Source organism: Lepisosteus platostomus, chromosome 4 (assembly GCF_059453375.1).
Source record: "Lepisosteus platostomus isolate fLepPlt1 chromosome 4, fLepPlt1.hap1, whole genome shotgun sequence".
Classification (NCBI taxonomy): Eukaryota; Metazoa; Chordata; class Actinopteri; order Semionotiformes; family Lepisosteidae; genus Lepisosteus; species Lepisosteus platostomus.
This window is the reverse complement of record NC_142614.1, coordinates 21,124,423-21,139,897: the sequence shown is the minus strand read 5'-3', so window position 1 is coordinate 21,139,897 and position 15,475 is coordinate 21,124,423. Positions and strand designations below refer to the sequence as shown.

The 15,475-nt window shown below is 36.7% G+C and overlaps 1 protein-coding gene across 3 annotated transcripts in view; it reads left to right on the top strand.

Annotated features, from left to right (window-relative positions):
* Window positions 1–3,722: 3,722 nt before the first annotated feature.
* zbtb7c (zinc finger and BTB domain containing 7C) overlaps window positions 3,723–15,475 on the top strand; it is a 107,971-nt gene continuing 96,218 nt past the window's right edge. The window contains exons 1-2 of one of the 3 annotated variants that reach the window (XM_088628956.1): window positions 3,723–3,856; window positions 13,657–13,746. Coding sequence is in view for 1 of the 3 variants with exons in the window: in XM_088628953.1 (XP_088485079.1) it covers window positions 3,804–3,856 (53 nt within the window). In the remaining 2 variants the exon portion in view is untranslated. The remainder of the gene's footprint in view (window positions 3,857–13,656; window positions 13,747–15,475) is intronic. The other 2 variants (XM_088628953.1, XM_088628961.1) reach the window with 2 other exon arrangements.

Sequence of the window (15,475 nt, the reverse complement as noted above, 5' to 3'; positions counted from 1 at the left end):
TACATTCTTATTTTGGGTTCTTTCTTGTAAGACAATTTGCACGCAATAGGAATCCATTTGACCCACTTACTTTGTTTACATCTTGTGTTTTATTCATCTGAAGATTGCATCCTGCCATTTCCTTAAAGAAGTCAGAGCATTATCTTTCAAAATGTAATCAGGTAACTTGTTCCAGACTAACTCAAACCTTTGATTTCATATCTATAATTTCGGGATAAGGTCCCTTGACTTAAATTCTACATTTTTAACTATAGATCCTAACATTCCATTTACCTCTTGTGACAGACTCTCCCTGTAGCCAGGGCAGTCCCAATAGTCTGAATATATAAAACTCACAATAGCAAAGAGAAGAACAGTTCAGGATGCTTTATAGCAGTCATTTTCAGTATTTATAACATAAAGCACTCCAAAAAAACAAACACCACTAGCACTGTGCACAATCTTTAAATATCAATTTACCAGTCTAATTACACACATAGGGAGAATGTGCAGTTCTAAACCATTTACCACTTAACCAATAATTAACTCAGTCACCTCTGGTGTGGCTGCTATAACAAATTAGAGGCTCAATAGTACCCTCTAGTGGCAGATCAGTTGTAGCTGCAGGCCCTTCTTAAAGGGGCCTGGCACACATTTTATTTTCCCAAAGCCCAGCGCACTTTCTATAACAGCGGTTCCCACATTTGCTTCTGAAGGCCCGCAGGCTACAGGTTTTTATTCCAGCCAAGTTGTTAGTTATATAATTAAATTCTTATTTGAATTACTAACAGGATTTGTTTGAACTGTTTTGTGTTCACCCCTTGAATATGCTGGAGATTGTCTTTTTACTATTGCACTTCATTAGCAAACGTAAATCCCAAACTTTTGAATGCAACAAAAATCACAAATATTCCAAATCAAGTAAGTTGTTAATCCAATTAAGGCTTCAATTAGGTAATTAAGATCAGATAGAATGAAAACCTGCAGGAGTGTGGGCCTCCAGGACTAGGAGTAAGAACCCCTGTTCTGAAATATTTGCTATTTTGGTATCATTCATAGCCTTGTCTAGTTTACTAATTACAGTCTGGGAATCAGTCTGTTATGAGGAACTTTATTAAAGTTTATTAAAGCCTTCAGAAAATCTAAAGTTGCCAGGTCGTGTGTGATTGTTCCTGTTGCTTGTCCAAAGAACCAGAACAATTCATATTTTATTGGTCCACACAGACTATCTTCTTGGAAGTTCTTTCTAATTATCACTTCCATAATTTGAAGACATATAAAAAAGACTTATTGCTCTGTAATTGCTTGATATGTTGCCCTTTTGGGTGATGGGTGATGTATTAGCACATGTTTACAAAATATTACTATTTGTAAAATGTAGATTAAAGAATGTACATTTAAGAATGTAATGTTTAATGAATGTTTTAAATATACTGTACTTTTGCTCCCTCTTTTTGTTCTTACATTCATTAGATGCTTTTCTGATATTTGTGCCAGAAACCTGGCGGAAAATCAGGTCATTTTTTCTGTTCTTTTGTTTTGCTCTATATCTTACTTTATGTTTTCCAGTTACTCAGCCTGAGATGCAGGACAGGAAATGATACTTTAGAAATAAAATGTGATGGGGATAAAACTAACTGAAGTACTTGCCCAAGTGAGGAAAGAGAGGGAGAAATCCATGCTGATCCATGATTGTTCTCTAAAATGAGTGTTGTTTTGTCAAATGAAATGGGACAAAACGCCCTAATACCCTCACATATGGCTCTTCCACGTGTACATCCAAGCACGGCAGAAACTATTGAATCTCTTTGTCCTGAGGTCATTCTAGAAAGATATATCCATCTATGTAGGCCAGGCTTAATGAATGACTTATTTTTAAACATGTCCAGGCCTTTTTAATACTTAAAGAAAATGAATCATTTCACTCTGGTGCCCCACATTAAAAAAGGCCACCCACTGAACTGCAGGTGCCTCCCTGGTGGAACATGGCTGTCTTTCAACCCTAATACCAACCACAGAAGCCTGCCGTGCCCACTGTAACTTTCAGAAGGCCAGTGGAGTTAGCAACAGACTTTATGAAATAGATGCGAAGGGATGACACGTCTCAGCTCATGTCTCGATAAGGTTTTTTTTTTTTGCAATAGTGGGGTTAACTAATTAAAAACCTTAAAAAAAGTGTGGTAGAATAATTACTTATTATCCTCTTCCATTAGCTTTGCAGACTATATTCCTTCTGGGCAGTGTCATAGCTGGAATTCAACATCATCTAGGAAGAAGTCTGAAAATGGATTACATATTGCATGATTCTGTAAATGTATCATGTTTATTGTTGTGTGTAATATGTGTTGTTGGAATATTTACAGGTAACACTTTGTATTTCAGATCATTGTAAGACTGTAAAATGGTTTCTAACATTATTTTGTAAATACTACAAGTCTCCAGTCAGATGTCGAGACACCTCAAATATGTGTTTACTTGACACTTTGAAGTCACATAATCTTGTTCTCAAATAAAGATATAAGCAATATATATAAGCAATATATTAAATGTAATCAGTCTAATGCTTATATATAAACTATAGACTGGTTGCATTTAATGGTTATTTGTTATAAGGGTGAGACACAAACATAAATGTATAGGTTGAGGAGACATATTATGTTTTAATGTGTGTGCATGCGTTGGGATTCCTATTAAACATTTATAGATGACAAATGTTTCATCCCTCCATATTTTGGAACTCGTCCACCGGACTTGAAATAAAGACATTGTCCTACTAAAATCTAAAATAGTCAAATTATTACAGTACCTGGCTTTTCAGTAAGTTTTAAAAACTCCACCTATGGCGAGATTTTATAGAGCTTTAAAAAGTCCAATTGTATGAACTTAATTGGTGATTTGTTTTCTGTTCAAATTATTCACACCTAACAAATTAACGTACGTATACTGTACCTCAAACGGCAAAAACTGTTATCTATAAAGATTAGTTATTAAATTGGTTAAATAAATAAATATCCGCTCAAGCGCTAGGTGATGTCAAATGTTCTGTTTCATAATCCAAAATCAAATTATACGCTTATTGAGCTCACTACAGTTCAAAATCCTGCCATAAACTGTTCAAATGTTCTGTTATCCATTTGCTCACTTGGCCGAAATGCTGCTGTGAGAGTGATTGTAAAGAAACGATGATTGGCTACAGTTCAGTATTCCTGCCCCCACTACCTTTTGCTATTCGCTATTACCGCTGGTCTTTGCTCGAAAGGGGCGTAGTACATCGCCTGTGCACGAACACCTGATTGAGAAGTCTCAACTGTAACTTCTGTTTTTTTTTGTCAGGTGTTCGTCTTAAATTAAATATTTTAATAATAAGAGTGTTTTCTGAACATACCGGACAGGAGATATGACCGAAAACATAATTGTCTTTTTAGTAGCAACAAAGTCTTCAATTCTTACACCCTCTTTAAAAAAAACACTTTTCTTACCTTTTGAAGTGACACACAGTAAAGGATACTTTATTGCTACCTGTTTGGGCTTTTTGGAATGCAAGAACTGTTAAAATTCACAAAGTCTTTTGAATCCTCCAATGCTGATATTGCAAATGACGGCGGAGGAGTGAGTAGTCCAGCTTTCAACATGTAATGAGAATTTTCCACGCACTGAATGTTGAGCGTGGGTGATGTCCTCCTCTAGCAACTATGTACTGGCTATTATAAATACATATTAAAATAATGTTTAGGCAAGGAGGGAGGGTGAACACATCCGGCGCCTCTCGTTGGTCTTCACTGTTTTAGCATAACAGAAAGCTTTAGCAACTAAGCATCAATTAGATGGTGCCTGGACTGGATTGCGTGATGGGCAGCGTTAGCGACAGAACAGCCAGGTACGGTACCGCGGAATTCTCTTTCCTCTATCCGACATGTGCGCGAACTGTCGGCGGACTTCAGTAGAGTTTTGTTTCCAGACTGGCAGTAGCAGATAGCAGTATTTGCTCTAAGTGGTAGCAATAATTAAAAAGACAAGCACCACTGTCTTGTGATCAAGAAAACAGCAGGGAATGTGTGAGAGCTGATCGACTGAACTGGGTTTGTTAAAAAGTTTCTTGAGTAATAATCTTTAAACTACAGTCACTAGTAGTACCTGACGGCATAACGATTAATTGATGTATACAAGAAAGCTAGACGTTCGAAGTGTTCGTTACTGTCAGTTTTAAAGAACATCTGCTATTAGAACATAGTATTTAATTAATGCATTTAGTAATTCTGAATAGCATTTTTTTATTTGATGTGAAATGGTTTGAGATTCTCTGGAGGTGTGTGGGAGTGTGCTAAGGGCCACGCAGAGGTGGCTCCAGCTAGCTCGCCCGGTTGTACGGACCGCTTCTACGTTGCGAGACATTGAGGCTGAGAGAAATGGCTTTAAGATGACCAAACAGAGGGTTAGGAACTTTTTACAGATTTTTTATGTCGTGTTCAAAATGACACCTGCTTTTGTATTTATTGTATGAAAAAGTGAAACAATCACGAATTATCTGAACTCGACTGTACAAAATAAAAATGGCCAATTGCTACAGAAAATAGGATTGTAAGATTTAAAGAAATGAGAACGTTTCCAAGATTATTGTCATCATCATGATCTATGGCTGTCAGTTATCTGAGATTCATTGTTTTTGTTGTAAATATAAAGACAATGAAGATATATATATATAAGAAATGTACAATAGCCTGATACATCCTCTGTTTTTCTGAGACTTCTGGAACAGTTGTGTGTGTCGTTAATTATATCTGTTATTATATTATATCTGTTCATTTAATTTTGCTTAGCACCTTAAATCTTTCTATTCTGAAAAGTTCAGGAAGGCTCAAGCTACACAAGGCATTTCCAAATAAGATCCAATTGTGATCTTAAATTACAGGTGCTCTAATTCTTATCCAAATAATTATTCATTTAATTAATACCGATGAGTGGTACAACAAAAAAAAAAGGAAAGCTTATGACTGCATATAGTCCTATGGCCTTTAACAAGAAAAATACCAAATATTGTGCACTTGTCAAAGCACCATTATGGCGCAGCTTTTTAAATAGAATTCTCGTGTAAAAGCAGTAATTATTATCATGAAAAGCTGAGGTAGTAGAAGAAATAATAACAAGAAAAGTTGTGTTATGGAAACAACATTTCTAAACGTAATAATTAAGGCAGCATACTGTATGTTTTTCTGGGGGGCGGCATAGTGGCACAGCGCTTTGTGTTGCTGTCTTGCAGTGTAAGTGCTCAGGGTTAAAACCTGACCCTGGGTTGCTATCTGTGTGGAGTTTGTATGTTGTCCCCGTATTTGCATGGGTTACCTCCCACCATCCAAAAACATGCCGGTAGGTTAATTGGGTCTGGGGACAATTTGGCCCTAGTGTGTGACCTGCGATGGACTGGTATTCCAACCAGGGCATATCCTGTCTTGCACCCTGTATTAGATAAAGCACTTAGAAAATGGATGGATGTACAGATCCTTTTCTGTAAACATAATTTTATTTCAGACGAGGACAGAAACACGCAGTGTTTCTAAGTGCAGCTAAATAATTGTCCTGTGAGAGGAATACAAATTTAGTATCATCAGTATGAGCAGCACAGAAGCGTGGTGTTTAGCAACGTTTTCTCACAGCATTTGGCTCTGATTATTTGTATGAGTTTTTACCAGGTGATCCAGTTTCCTCCCACATTCCAAGCACATGCCGGCAAGGTTAACTGGTGTCTCTGAATTGTCTGTGTGTGATGGCCAGAGGTCCTGTCTTACACCATTTGCTACCCTTACCGGGTCTACTGTACGTGGCTTTCTGATAATACAAGTAGATGGATATTACCAGTATTATTACTGAACAAGTTTTTTTTGTAAGAAATTATATATTTCTTGAGTGAGAGGTTTATTGACCAGAATACACATATACACACCCAGTTAATGGGATCTTAGATTATGTGTACAGCATATTTATAAAGGAAAGGCTTTGACTGTATCTGCAAAAAATATTGAAAATGGAGGAAATGAATGGTCTTCTATAAAAGCAGTCCATTCATCACATTTGGAGGATAGAAAAGGCAAGTTTTCATTTTAATAGGAAGTGGCATCCCAGCTCCCACTACTGAATGAATGGAAACAAGGAAGGAGAGTGTGGTCAGTCGACTGACATGAGTATGTGTGGGCTATTCTTTGACTGAACCCCGTGAAGTTGTTTCAGTTAACTGTTTGTTTCACTCCAATGTGCTGTTTAATTGCCACAAAGGACCAGCTGTCCCACAGAGCAAGATAAAAAATTCATCTGCAGCTGTGTATAATATGTTTCCAAAATAAACAGTTCAGTGAAGTTTGCCTATTTTCTATTTAGATACAAACACAGAACAAATACACATACACACATCACCTTTGTACGTACAAAGTCACAAGCACACACTTTTTATTGTTATAAATGATGGTTCTTCTGGGATAGTCAACCCTGATGCCAACAGTTCAAAATGGGAGCTATGCAAGAGAGACAGGCTTTGACCCCCATTGAAGTAAAAAGAGCAGTGTCAATAATGAGACTAAATTTAAATTTAAATGTTCTGACATCAGCTTGTCTAACAAGAAGATTTTTAAATGTTAAAAAATAAAACACCACATCAGTTAGGAAATGTCAGGCATGGTCAAGTTGTTTCCTTGCTCTTTGTCTTTGTGTGGCCCTAATAAAAAAGAACAGGCTTCAACCTTAAAGATACAAACATCTATTTAACTAGCTGACAAATCACACATCATTATTTTTTCTAAATATTTAGAATACGTTTGAAAGCATAGGCTAAACTTTTTATAATGTCTAGACTTATCTGGGTCTGTGGGTAGCTTTTTTATAACAGGGTACTTTTTAATTCTCGGTAAATGAAATGGGATACAAAAACAGTGAGGCGAAAAACTTGCATATTATGCATATTGCAGTCTCTCATCTTCTGGAAGCTATTTATCTGGTAGCAGTGCACATTTAAATATTAGGCATAAAAAACTGGAAGTGTTGTCTGAAAGTGTGTTTAATTTCACAGCACTGAGTGAAGCACGTAACCTTGGGTGAAGTATGTCAAAATGGAAAATAAGTATTTTGACGAAAAGGCACTATCGTGAGAAGCTCTCGATCTCTTGTGGGTTTTGTTTGCAAACATGAGAATTTCTCAAGCGTGTCAGCAAACGTTTTCTTTGTCATATAGTAACTTGTTTCTACACTCGTCTGGAAGTGGGTTGAAAGTGCTAAGAATGTTCGTAATCCCAGGATATTATGAAAGCCATAGGCTTTTAGCAAGAAAAACCTGTCTCATACAAGAATCTTTCTACTGCTTGAGACATAACTGGAGAGAAATCACCCTCTATCTTACACAATATACAGCTCTTAGACAGGATACCTCGTCTCTGAGGAGTGTGAGACAAAGAAGTCTCATGCCGTCCTTCATATTTGAAGAATATTACTTACATTATTTGCAAGGAGTTGTTTACCTTTTTGTGAACATTAAATGAATTAATAAAAATGTTAATGTACTATAGCTTTCCCTAGCAAAGAAACAAAAAAAAAAAGTTTGCAAATAGTTTAACCATATGCTCTTTGGTTTGAGTTCTAGTTCTGTAAACTGTGGGACTCCATCTGCTGGTTGTTTTATGTACTGCCAGAAGTCCCATGGGATCTCATTGAAACAATTCAGCTGTGTTTCAGCACCAGTTGTGAAGGTGGGCGAGTTGGAAGGAGGATGTGGGAGTGGTGTGAAGAGGACAGATGAACTGAAGGAGGAAGTCTTTGGTTTGTTCATAGAGGATATTGGACAGGATGGGGAAAGTGTCAGGTGTGAGAAAGGGAAAGGGTGGGGGTGGGGGGGTGGGGGTCTGTCCATGCTGATGTCAATTTAAATGATGGAAACACTGATTCATTTAATTACCGTTTATTGTCTTGTGTTTTTTTTCTCCTTCAACATGTACTTCCCATTTCCCATGTAGAATAAATATAGTAACTTTAAAAGTGCTTTATATCTGCTCTATCTTTTTTGACACACATAATCTAATTTTACCACAGAACTGGAGATTTGTATGTATACGCTTGTGTTGGAAGGAGAGGAATGACTGTTCCCCACTATGTGCACATTTACATAGTTTTGAGTGTGTTGTTCTTCCGGATAGCAAATCTTTATTAGGTATTTGGCTCACGGGATGTCTGGACATTTCATTACGGCTTTCATCTTTGGTCCTCGGCCTCAGAATTTAATATTTACAGAATGGTTTTCAAAGCTTTGTTCACCAGAGCTGCCAAATCTCAGTACATGATTGTAATACTTTAAATATAAGATACATTTGGAAGGGTGTGCTTTTTTTAGAACTAGTTTTATTCTGGGGCACAGGAGAAAAAAACATTAGCTTTGAAAAAGCTTCTAACAAGTTGTTTTTAGTAGTTAGAGCAGTGAACAGTAAAGCAGGTTTTTAAATTCACTAAACCTTAAAAACGTAGACTTTATTACAAATATGCTCCATAAATTCATAAACACATGGTGTTGTGTGTTTCAGAACCAACTCTCAGGACACACTGCACTGTCATGAGTTTTGTGGTACCACATTTAACAAAAATAACTTTTAAGACATTTTTACCTGGGTTCCCTCATTTGGAATCTGACTGTCAACAAGGGTGTAATGTATAAAATAAAACATGTCAGTTTCATGATGGAAACATCAAGTATAAATGACCTCCTGTGAGTGGGCAATGCCATCTGGAATCACTTCACTAAAACAGAGACATTACCTCAGTATCTCCTAGTTTGTTATGTATGTTAAGATGTTATTTATTCATTTAAAAGGGAAAGTCTGAAAAGTAATCAAATGCTTACCATCTTGACAGATCATCTCCAGAGAAGTAATAATGATGGAATTCAAATTTTCTGTGTTTTACCTATTTTATAGTTTTTCTGTTTTTTTTAGTGTTCCCCATTCATATGCACAACATATGAATACCAAAGAAAAGGATTATTTTAACAAAACAAGCCTGCTGCCATGCCTATAGTGAGATATTTAAAAAAGCATGTTAAAATCGAAGTAGAAGTCCATACACCATTATCCTTGGTTGTTACTTGTTAAAGTAAACAATACTACCATCTTATCAGTGCATAAGATCCTACAATATGAACAGACAATGTAACAAGATATGGAGTAAAAATAAAGAAAAACACATTGTTTACTTTACAGTTTTTACTTTACATTTTGTGTTATTTTCTCATTTAAGAGGGAACTGCAATGCTATTTTTACATTTCTGTATTGAAAAGAATAAGCATTGATGAGTACATTTCAAACCACAATAAAAGTAAAATGTATACAGTAACTTGTAAAACCTCCAATTTACATCACAAAATAGACTACATTTCCAGGTATGTGCAGTGCCATATTGTACAATTCAGATTGAGGTAAGAAAAAGTCCTTTGATGTGAAGAGGCCCTATTTGTCTTGGTCCACGACTTACAGCTCCCTCTACCACATGTTAATAAAGTTTATTGTATAACCCTGGAGGACGGGGCAGCTCTCAGCCGTGGACTCCCGGAGGTTTCCTGACAGTTAAATGAGGTTTTCCCCCCCGCTGTGCTGTGTAGCTTATTCTTTGTGTGGTATGTTCTCGGTTGACATCCAACCCCTAGAGGGTGCTTCACTTCTTTCCTGTTCCTAGTTCTGTGTGATTATTAATGTACTTCTGGTGTGTCTGGTTTCCGTTTCCTATTTAGTCCCTGTGTCTCCAGTGTTCCTGGCTCAGCATTAGTGTACGGATGTTGCGAGGCCCGCCTAGCACCAGGTCACCCTACGTCCATGTCCTGAGGTCATAGGCCTCATCCCCAACATCACCTGACCCCTGAGCCCAGAGCAAACCTCTGTGTTTGTCCCTTTTTTGCCGCTACGCATAGGGTCTCTCTGTTCTTCTGTTCATTCCACAGCTGGCGTTTCCGGCATCCATGACACTATTACATTGTGAACAAGCAGGCTTTTAATCTAATAGAAATATTGCTCTCGACAGTTTTGCCAACAAGTACTACTTGTGAACTCTGCACAACTCACGTTGGAAAATTTCTATGGTGAAATGTCTGCTGTTCACCCTGTACCTATTCACTTGTACATCACGTTACATTAGTCATTACAGGGACTAGTTAGCAAGAAGGACCACTTCACGTCTCAATTCGTGGGAACTCTGACTCTTGCCCAGAGAGTCACCAGAGGTTTGCAACAACATGGTGACTTACTGTACTTTCCCAATGTTCATGATTTTTTGCTTAATTCAAATTCTGTACAATTTTTCTGTATCATCAATTAATTTATTTTGTTATCGAGATTTAGTAACCGGTCTGAGAAATTGGGACTGCAGTTCCTCTTTAGCATAACAATCCAATGAGACAGTTAGCTGTCAGGTGGATACCTAGAAAAAATGACCTGGGTTCTCCAGCCAGTGACAATTTCTCCAGTGACTGGCTGTTCAGTATATACTGTGCCTTGTAGTATGGTAGTTGGGTTGGAACTCTTTGTCTTGATGACCAAGACCAGAGTACTGCAGTGAGAGCTATTACAAAAAGTAAAATGCCTCTCATCTTGATGTTACAAGATTGTATGAAACTTTTGACCTTTCTAAAGCACAGTAAGCTTTAGAAAATACAGTTTTTTAGAGTGCAGAGTTTGGGCACGATGACGTCATCGCCCTCCCTGCACGTAGCAGGGACCGCAGCCGCCTGGGCTGAGGGAGGTCTCCTTTAGCTCATTCGGCTGGTTCCTTGTTGCGTTACGCCGGAGACCCGGGTTCATGCCCAGGTGCTGCGGGAAGAACTGGCGAGGTGGAGCGGCGAGGGCATGAGCCTGCGCGGAACTGCGACGGTCACACAGTCCAGGTTTGAGTGTAATTATAACATTTACTTAATATGTTGAAATATATATTTTTTTTTTACAAACTCCCAAATGTAGAAATTAAGGTAGGTGAATAAATGTGCAATAAAAAATGTTAGGGTGGACTTGAGGCTTTTCACTATGACTGTCTCTTCATCAAGAATGAACTGCTTCCTTCCATTTCTCCTGACTTTGATCAAAACAGTTTCAGAAAAAGAAGCATAAACAAATCAGAATATGAATTATCAAAGCCTGTGTGATGCATTTGCTTTGAAGTTTGAACACTGTGTCTTGTTCTGTCCCTTCCCGGTGTAGATGGTGCATTTCCTTTTGTTATGTTTTCTGTTGCTTTCTTCTGCTGTATTGGTTTTAGCCATTATGACCTGCCATTCCAAGAAAAGGAGCTGGTGAAGATACCTGCTTCACCTGAATGCTAGTAACACATATACACTATTATGTTGCATTATGTTATGATATATTATGACAGTTATTATGAATATGTTAAAGTGAGGAACAGATAAAGGTTGATCCCTTTTTTTCTAGGGTCCCATGGTCGAAACATTCCTTTTCTTCTTACCTTTCCATGTAGAATTAATTTCTACTTATTCCTACACATATATTATGAATTAATAAGTCAGAATGGAAAAAAAAATGTAGCTTATGGATGACTGCTTTATGTGCCCCAGAAGTAAGAGGTCTGTCATTGTTATTTGTCATCAGTGGGACTGCTTAATCAGCCTTCTTCTTTCCATCCCAACCCATCCACTGAGCACTGAGGCGCACTCCCATAGCCTAGCTCTTTGAAGTCTGTTCGTAATGTGGAGTTTCATAAGTTTTGATTATCTGTGAAAGAGAGCTTTAGAGGAACCACAGCTATCATGGTCATTTTGATAAATGTTATGGAAATACCCTTATAAAGAGTGAAAGAGTTTGAAATAATACATTTGCCGTGTTCCAAAATGGTAATTAAAAGGTTTTGTGGGTCAGTTGTTTCCCCTACGATCTTCACGAGAGGGAGGATGATTCATGATTGGTCAGTGGCTCTCAGAATTAGTCGGCTCAGATCTTTTTTCGTGAGGAACTAAACCATGAGTAGGAGGGAAAATGGACATGGTGCTTGAGTTCAAAACTGCTAATTTTACTCGTCTTTCACTAAACTTGAAACTCCTTTGCAATCCATTGCCACATGCTCTGGTTTCCACTTTGTTTATGTCAAAGACAGATAGAAGATAATAATGAAAACATTTTCCTTGAATAAGTAATCAAAAAAGTCCCACATTTTCCTCTGGGCAAACTGTTAATGATGTTGCAATTAAAGTAACTTAACACGACGTGCAGTTTTCTCATAAAGAGGACCATAAGGTCTGGTTAAAATTCTCTTGTGTTCTCTCTCTTCTTCTTTTTTGGTTGAAGTCATCATTCTAAATAGTAGATGAACTTGTTGGCGAAAAAGGACATTCAATCCCTTCAAAACACAGGTTTAGCTAAAAGCATTCCTTGGCAAATTTGAACAGAGAGCTGCAGTTTTAAGGTACAGTACATGTGAGGAAGAAAGAAAAACAAGACTGCTTACTGCATATATAGGTCCAAGATCTATTTTTTTACAGTTAATCAAAATCTAACAATTGCTTAACAAATGCTGCAAATATTTCCTCCACAAGAGAAAATCAATGTAGTGACCTCTGAAAAGCAAACTTGCTGCCTTTTAATTATGATAGTCCTGTTAGATCTCTGCAGCCACATCAGGTCAGACGATACAGAAAAGACATCCTACCAAAATAAGGGAGGATGGCTTCAGCCCATTAACAGCATTGAAGCACAGCATCAAAGGCCAGAGGTCTGAGAGCATTTCCTGCATATTTTGGCACTGATGGGATATATTTAGAATTGTGTGTGTGTCTCCAAAACAACATAAAACAAGTCTTTCTGGATATGCTCTGTGCATTTCAGGCCAAAGAACTTCCCACAGGGATCCAAGACGTATGGTTGCTGGCTAATGTTTAATTAAACCTTCACTTTCATATCTTAGTGGGTACAGTATAATATCCCCTTTCGTTGCCCTCTTTTTGGTTGAGGCTTGGTTAAAGTATTCACTGTAATCATCATTATATACAGGATATAATATAATATATATGGTAAATTAATTGGTTTTCACTCCTGAAGGCACATTTCTAAACATATATTTCATTATGTCCTGAAGGATTTGTCTGAGAGCTGCGCTAATCAAATACTTTAGAAGGTACGGTATATTCAGGGACTCTGACCATTCTTGTTTACAGTAATTCTGTATGTAGGCATTATTTCTGTTATTTTTGTATTTAAAACTTTACAGAAACTCATACATTTTGCTCAGATCATTATTTCTTTTAATCATGCTTTAGAGTGATATGAAGTCCACAGTGCAATATAGTGCTTGCTACCACCTGAACAATTTAAAGAGTGTTCTAACTTGTGGGTGAAGATCTGTGTTCTGTGTTGCAGTCTGGGCCAAAGTTAGGATATTTTGTGAATTGAAAACTTTGCATTTTGCAAATGCATATCTTTCACATCCTCAGGTTTTTTAAGGTTGCGCGACAGATGCTTTGAGACTGATAACAGTAGCTTCATTTGACAGATTTGACATTCACTTAAAGCTATATGCATCGTCAACATTAAAGTAAATTTATACATACAGTAACTAAAAAAAACTCTTGTTTTTGTAAGCCCTGGAGTTAATGAAGGATGTAGCGGGTTGCATAGAAAACACTTTGTTTATAAATGACTATAATTCTTGTTTCACCCCAGACATATGATAACGATGTAAGATGAATTTATCACGACTGCAGAGGGAACACCAACCATTTTTCTGCCAGGAATCAACTATAAATATTAATGGTAAGCCAAGAACAAAACATTTCTTTAATACAAGGCTATACAATTCCTATCCTGGATGGCTGGAATCTACCAGGTTTACAGCTGCGAAAGAACTAGGAAAGTGTATTAAACTGGATCAGTTAAAACCAATAAATAGAACAATTTCTTAATTTCTCAATTGGAATGGAAGCCTGCAGACAATGTGGCCTTCCAGGAATAGAGTTGTAAACTCCTTATTTAATGTCCTACTTAAAAAAACATATTTTTTATTTTAGTTGAATTAAATAACAAAGTCTTTTATTTTTTTCAATAGGAAATGGAATTAAGCTCACAGTTCCGGTAAAGCTAAAAAGCTAAAAGCAGAGTGTCAAACATTTTATGTGATATTTTATTTTCTGAGGTCTATAGAATGTATGGAAAGTCTAAAATGCCTGTGTACCATTATAGATTTTTATTGTCCTGTGTAAAAAATGTACAGCAAACAGAACAGGTTCTGTATTGCTTCTGTATTGATCATCCATTGGAAATACAGTAAGTAACAGGTTTCTTGGTTTCTCAACTCTGGTCAGTTTTACATGTGGCTTCATAAAGAAGTGTTTCATGTGATTTTATAAAGATCTCCACCCAACTACATTGTCTGAGGTATCAGTGGGAAAGTACTGAGTAGGTGGGGAATTAACTGCTAAAATAAGTCAGTTTTTTCTTGCGGTAGCCACATGTTACTGTCAGCTACTGTCTGGGAACCTAATGCAAGTGAAATTAGTATAAACCAATCATGATAAACATGAACTGAGGAGCATACCATGTTTGTTTTGTCAATGATCAACATATCAACTTCTTTCCTTTTTTTGCGTTAATAGAGATTTTTTGCACATAGTTTGACACACAAGTTTTATAACATTTCAGTTAGCTTGTTCAATACAACGCAAGCCATATGTATACCTAATTAAATATACACCTATAATAATAAACTAATGTAGTACGTAGTCTGTTCTTTAAAACAGGGGTTTTCAAACATTCATTTCAAACATTTCATCACAGTTTGTAAAATGGTGATACAGTATAACCAGGAAAGATGTTCATTCTAAGATATCTTTTGTAGTTGTAAAGCAAGAGGGGTCGATTATATTTGCATATATTAATCCAAACATTGTACAAAATACAGAAGTATTTAAAATCGAAGAAGTAAAGTGAAACTTGTAAACTGTGTACATTATATACATATTACTTCCATTCACCCTCCTCCAAGGTATTGTTAGACAACATATGCCTTTATACATAGTAAACTGAGGCGTGGTATATTAAAGTGGAAACTGCCTGGAAACTCTGGTAGAACTGTAAACATAAATGCAGTTAAAGAACATGGCATCAATTTTAAAAACATGATCAATAATCATAATAATAGTAAAATATTTATGTGATGTACAGTATGTTTTAATATTTTTCTAAAATATGTTTACACAATGACACTTGTGTACTAATAATACTAATAGTCTTTTTCAATAATATGATTATTAATTATCATATACTAATTATAAAATAATATCACATTGATTTATTCAAATTTGGAAAAGTGTAAGCGTGGCCATACTACATAAATCAAATGAAATCATTTTAACTTATGCATATATAGCACCAAACTAACACACTAGCCACTTATCCTGAAAGAGGCCATTCAGGATGCAGAGGATGCAAGGTGGAACTAAGAAGCATAACTGGTCTGACCCTGGATGGGAAGCTAGTGCATCAT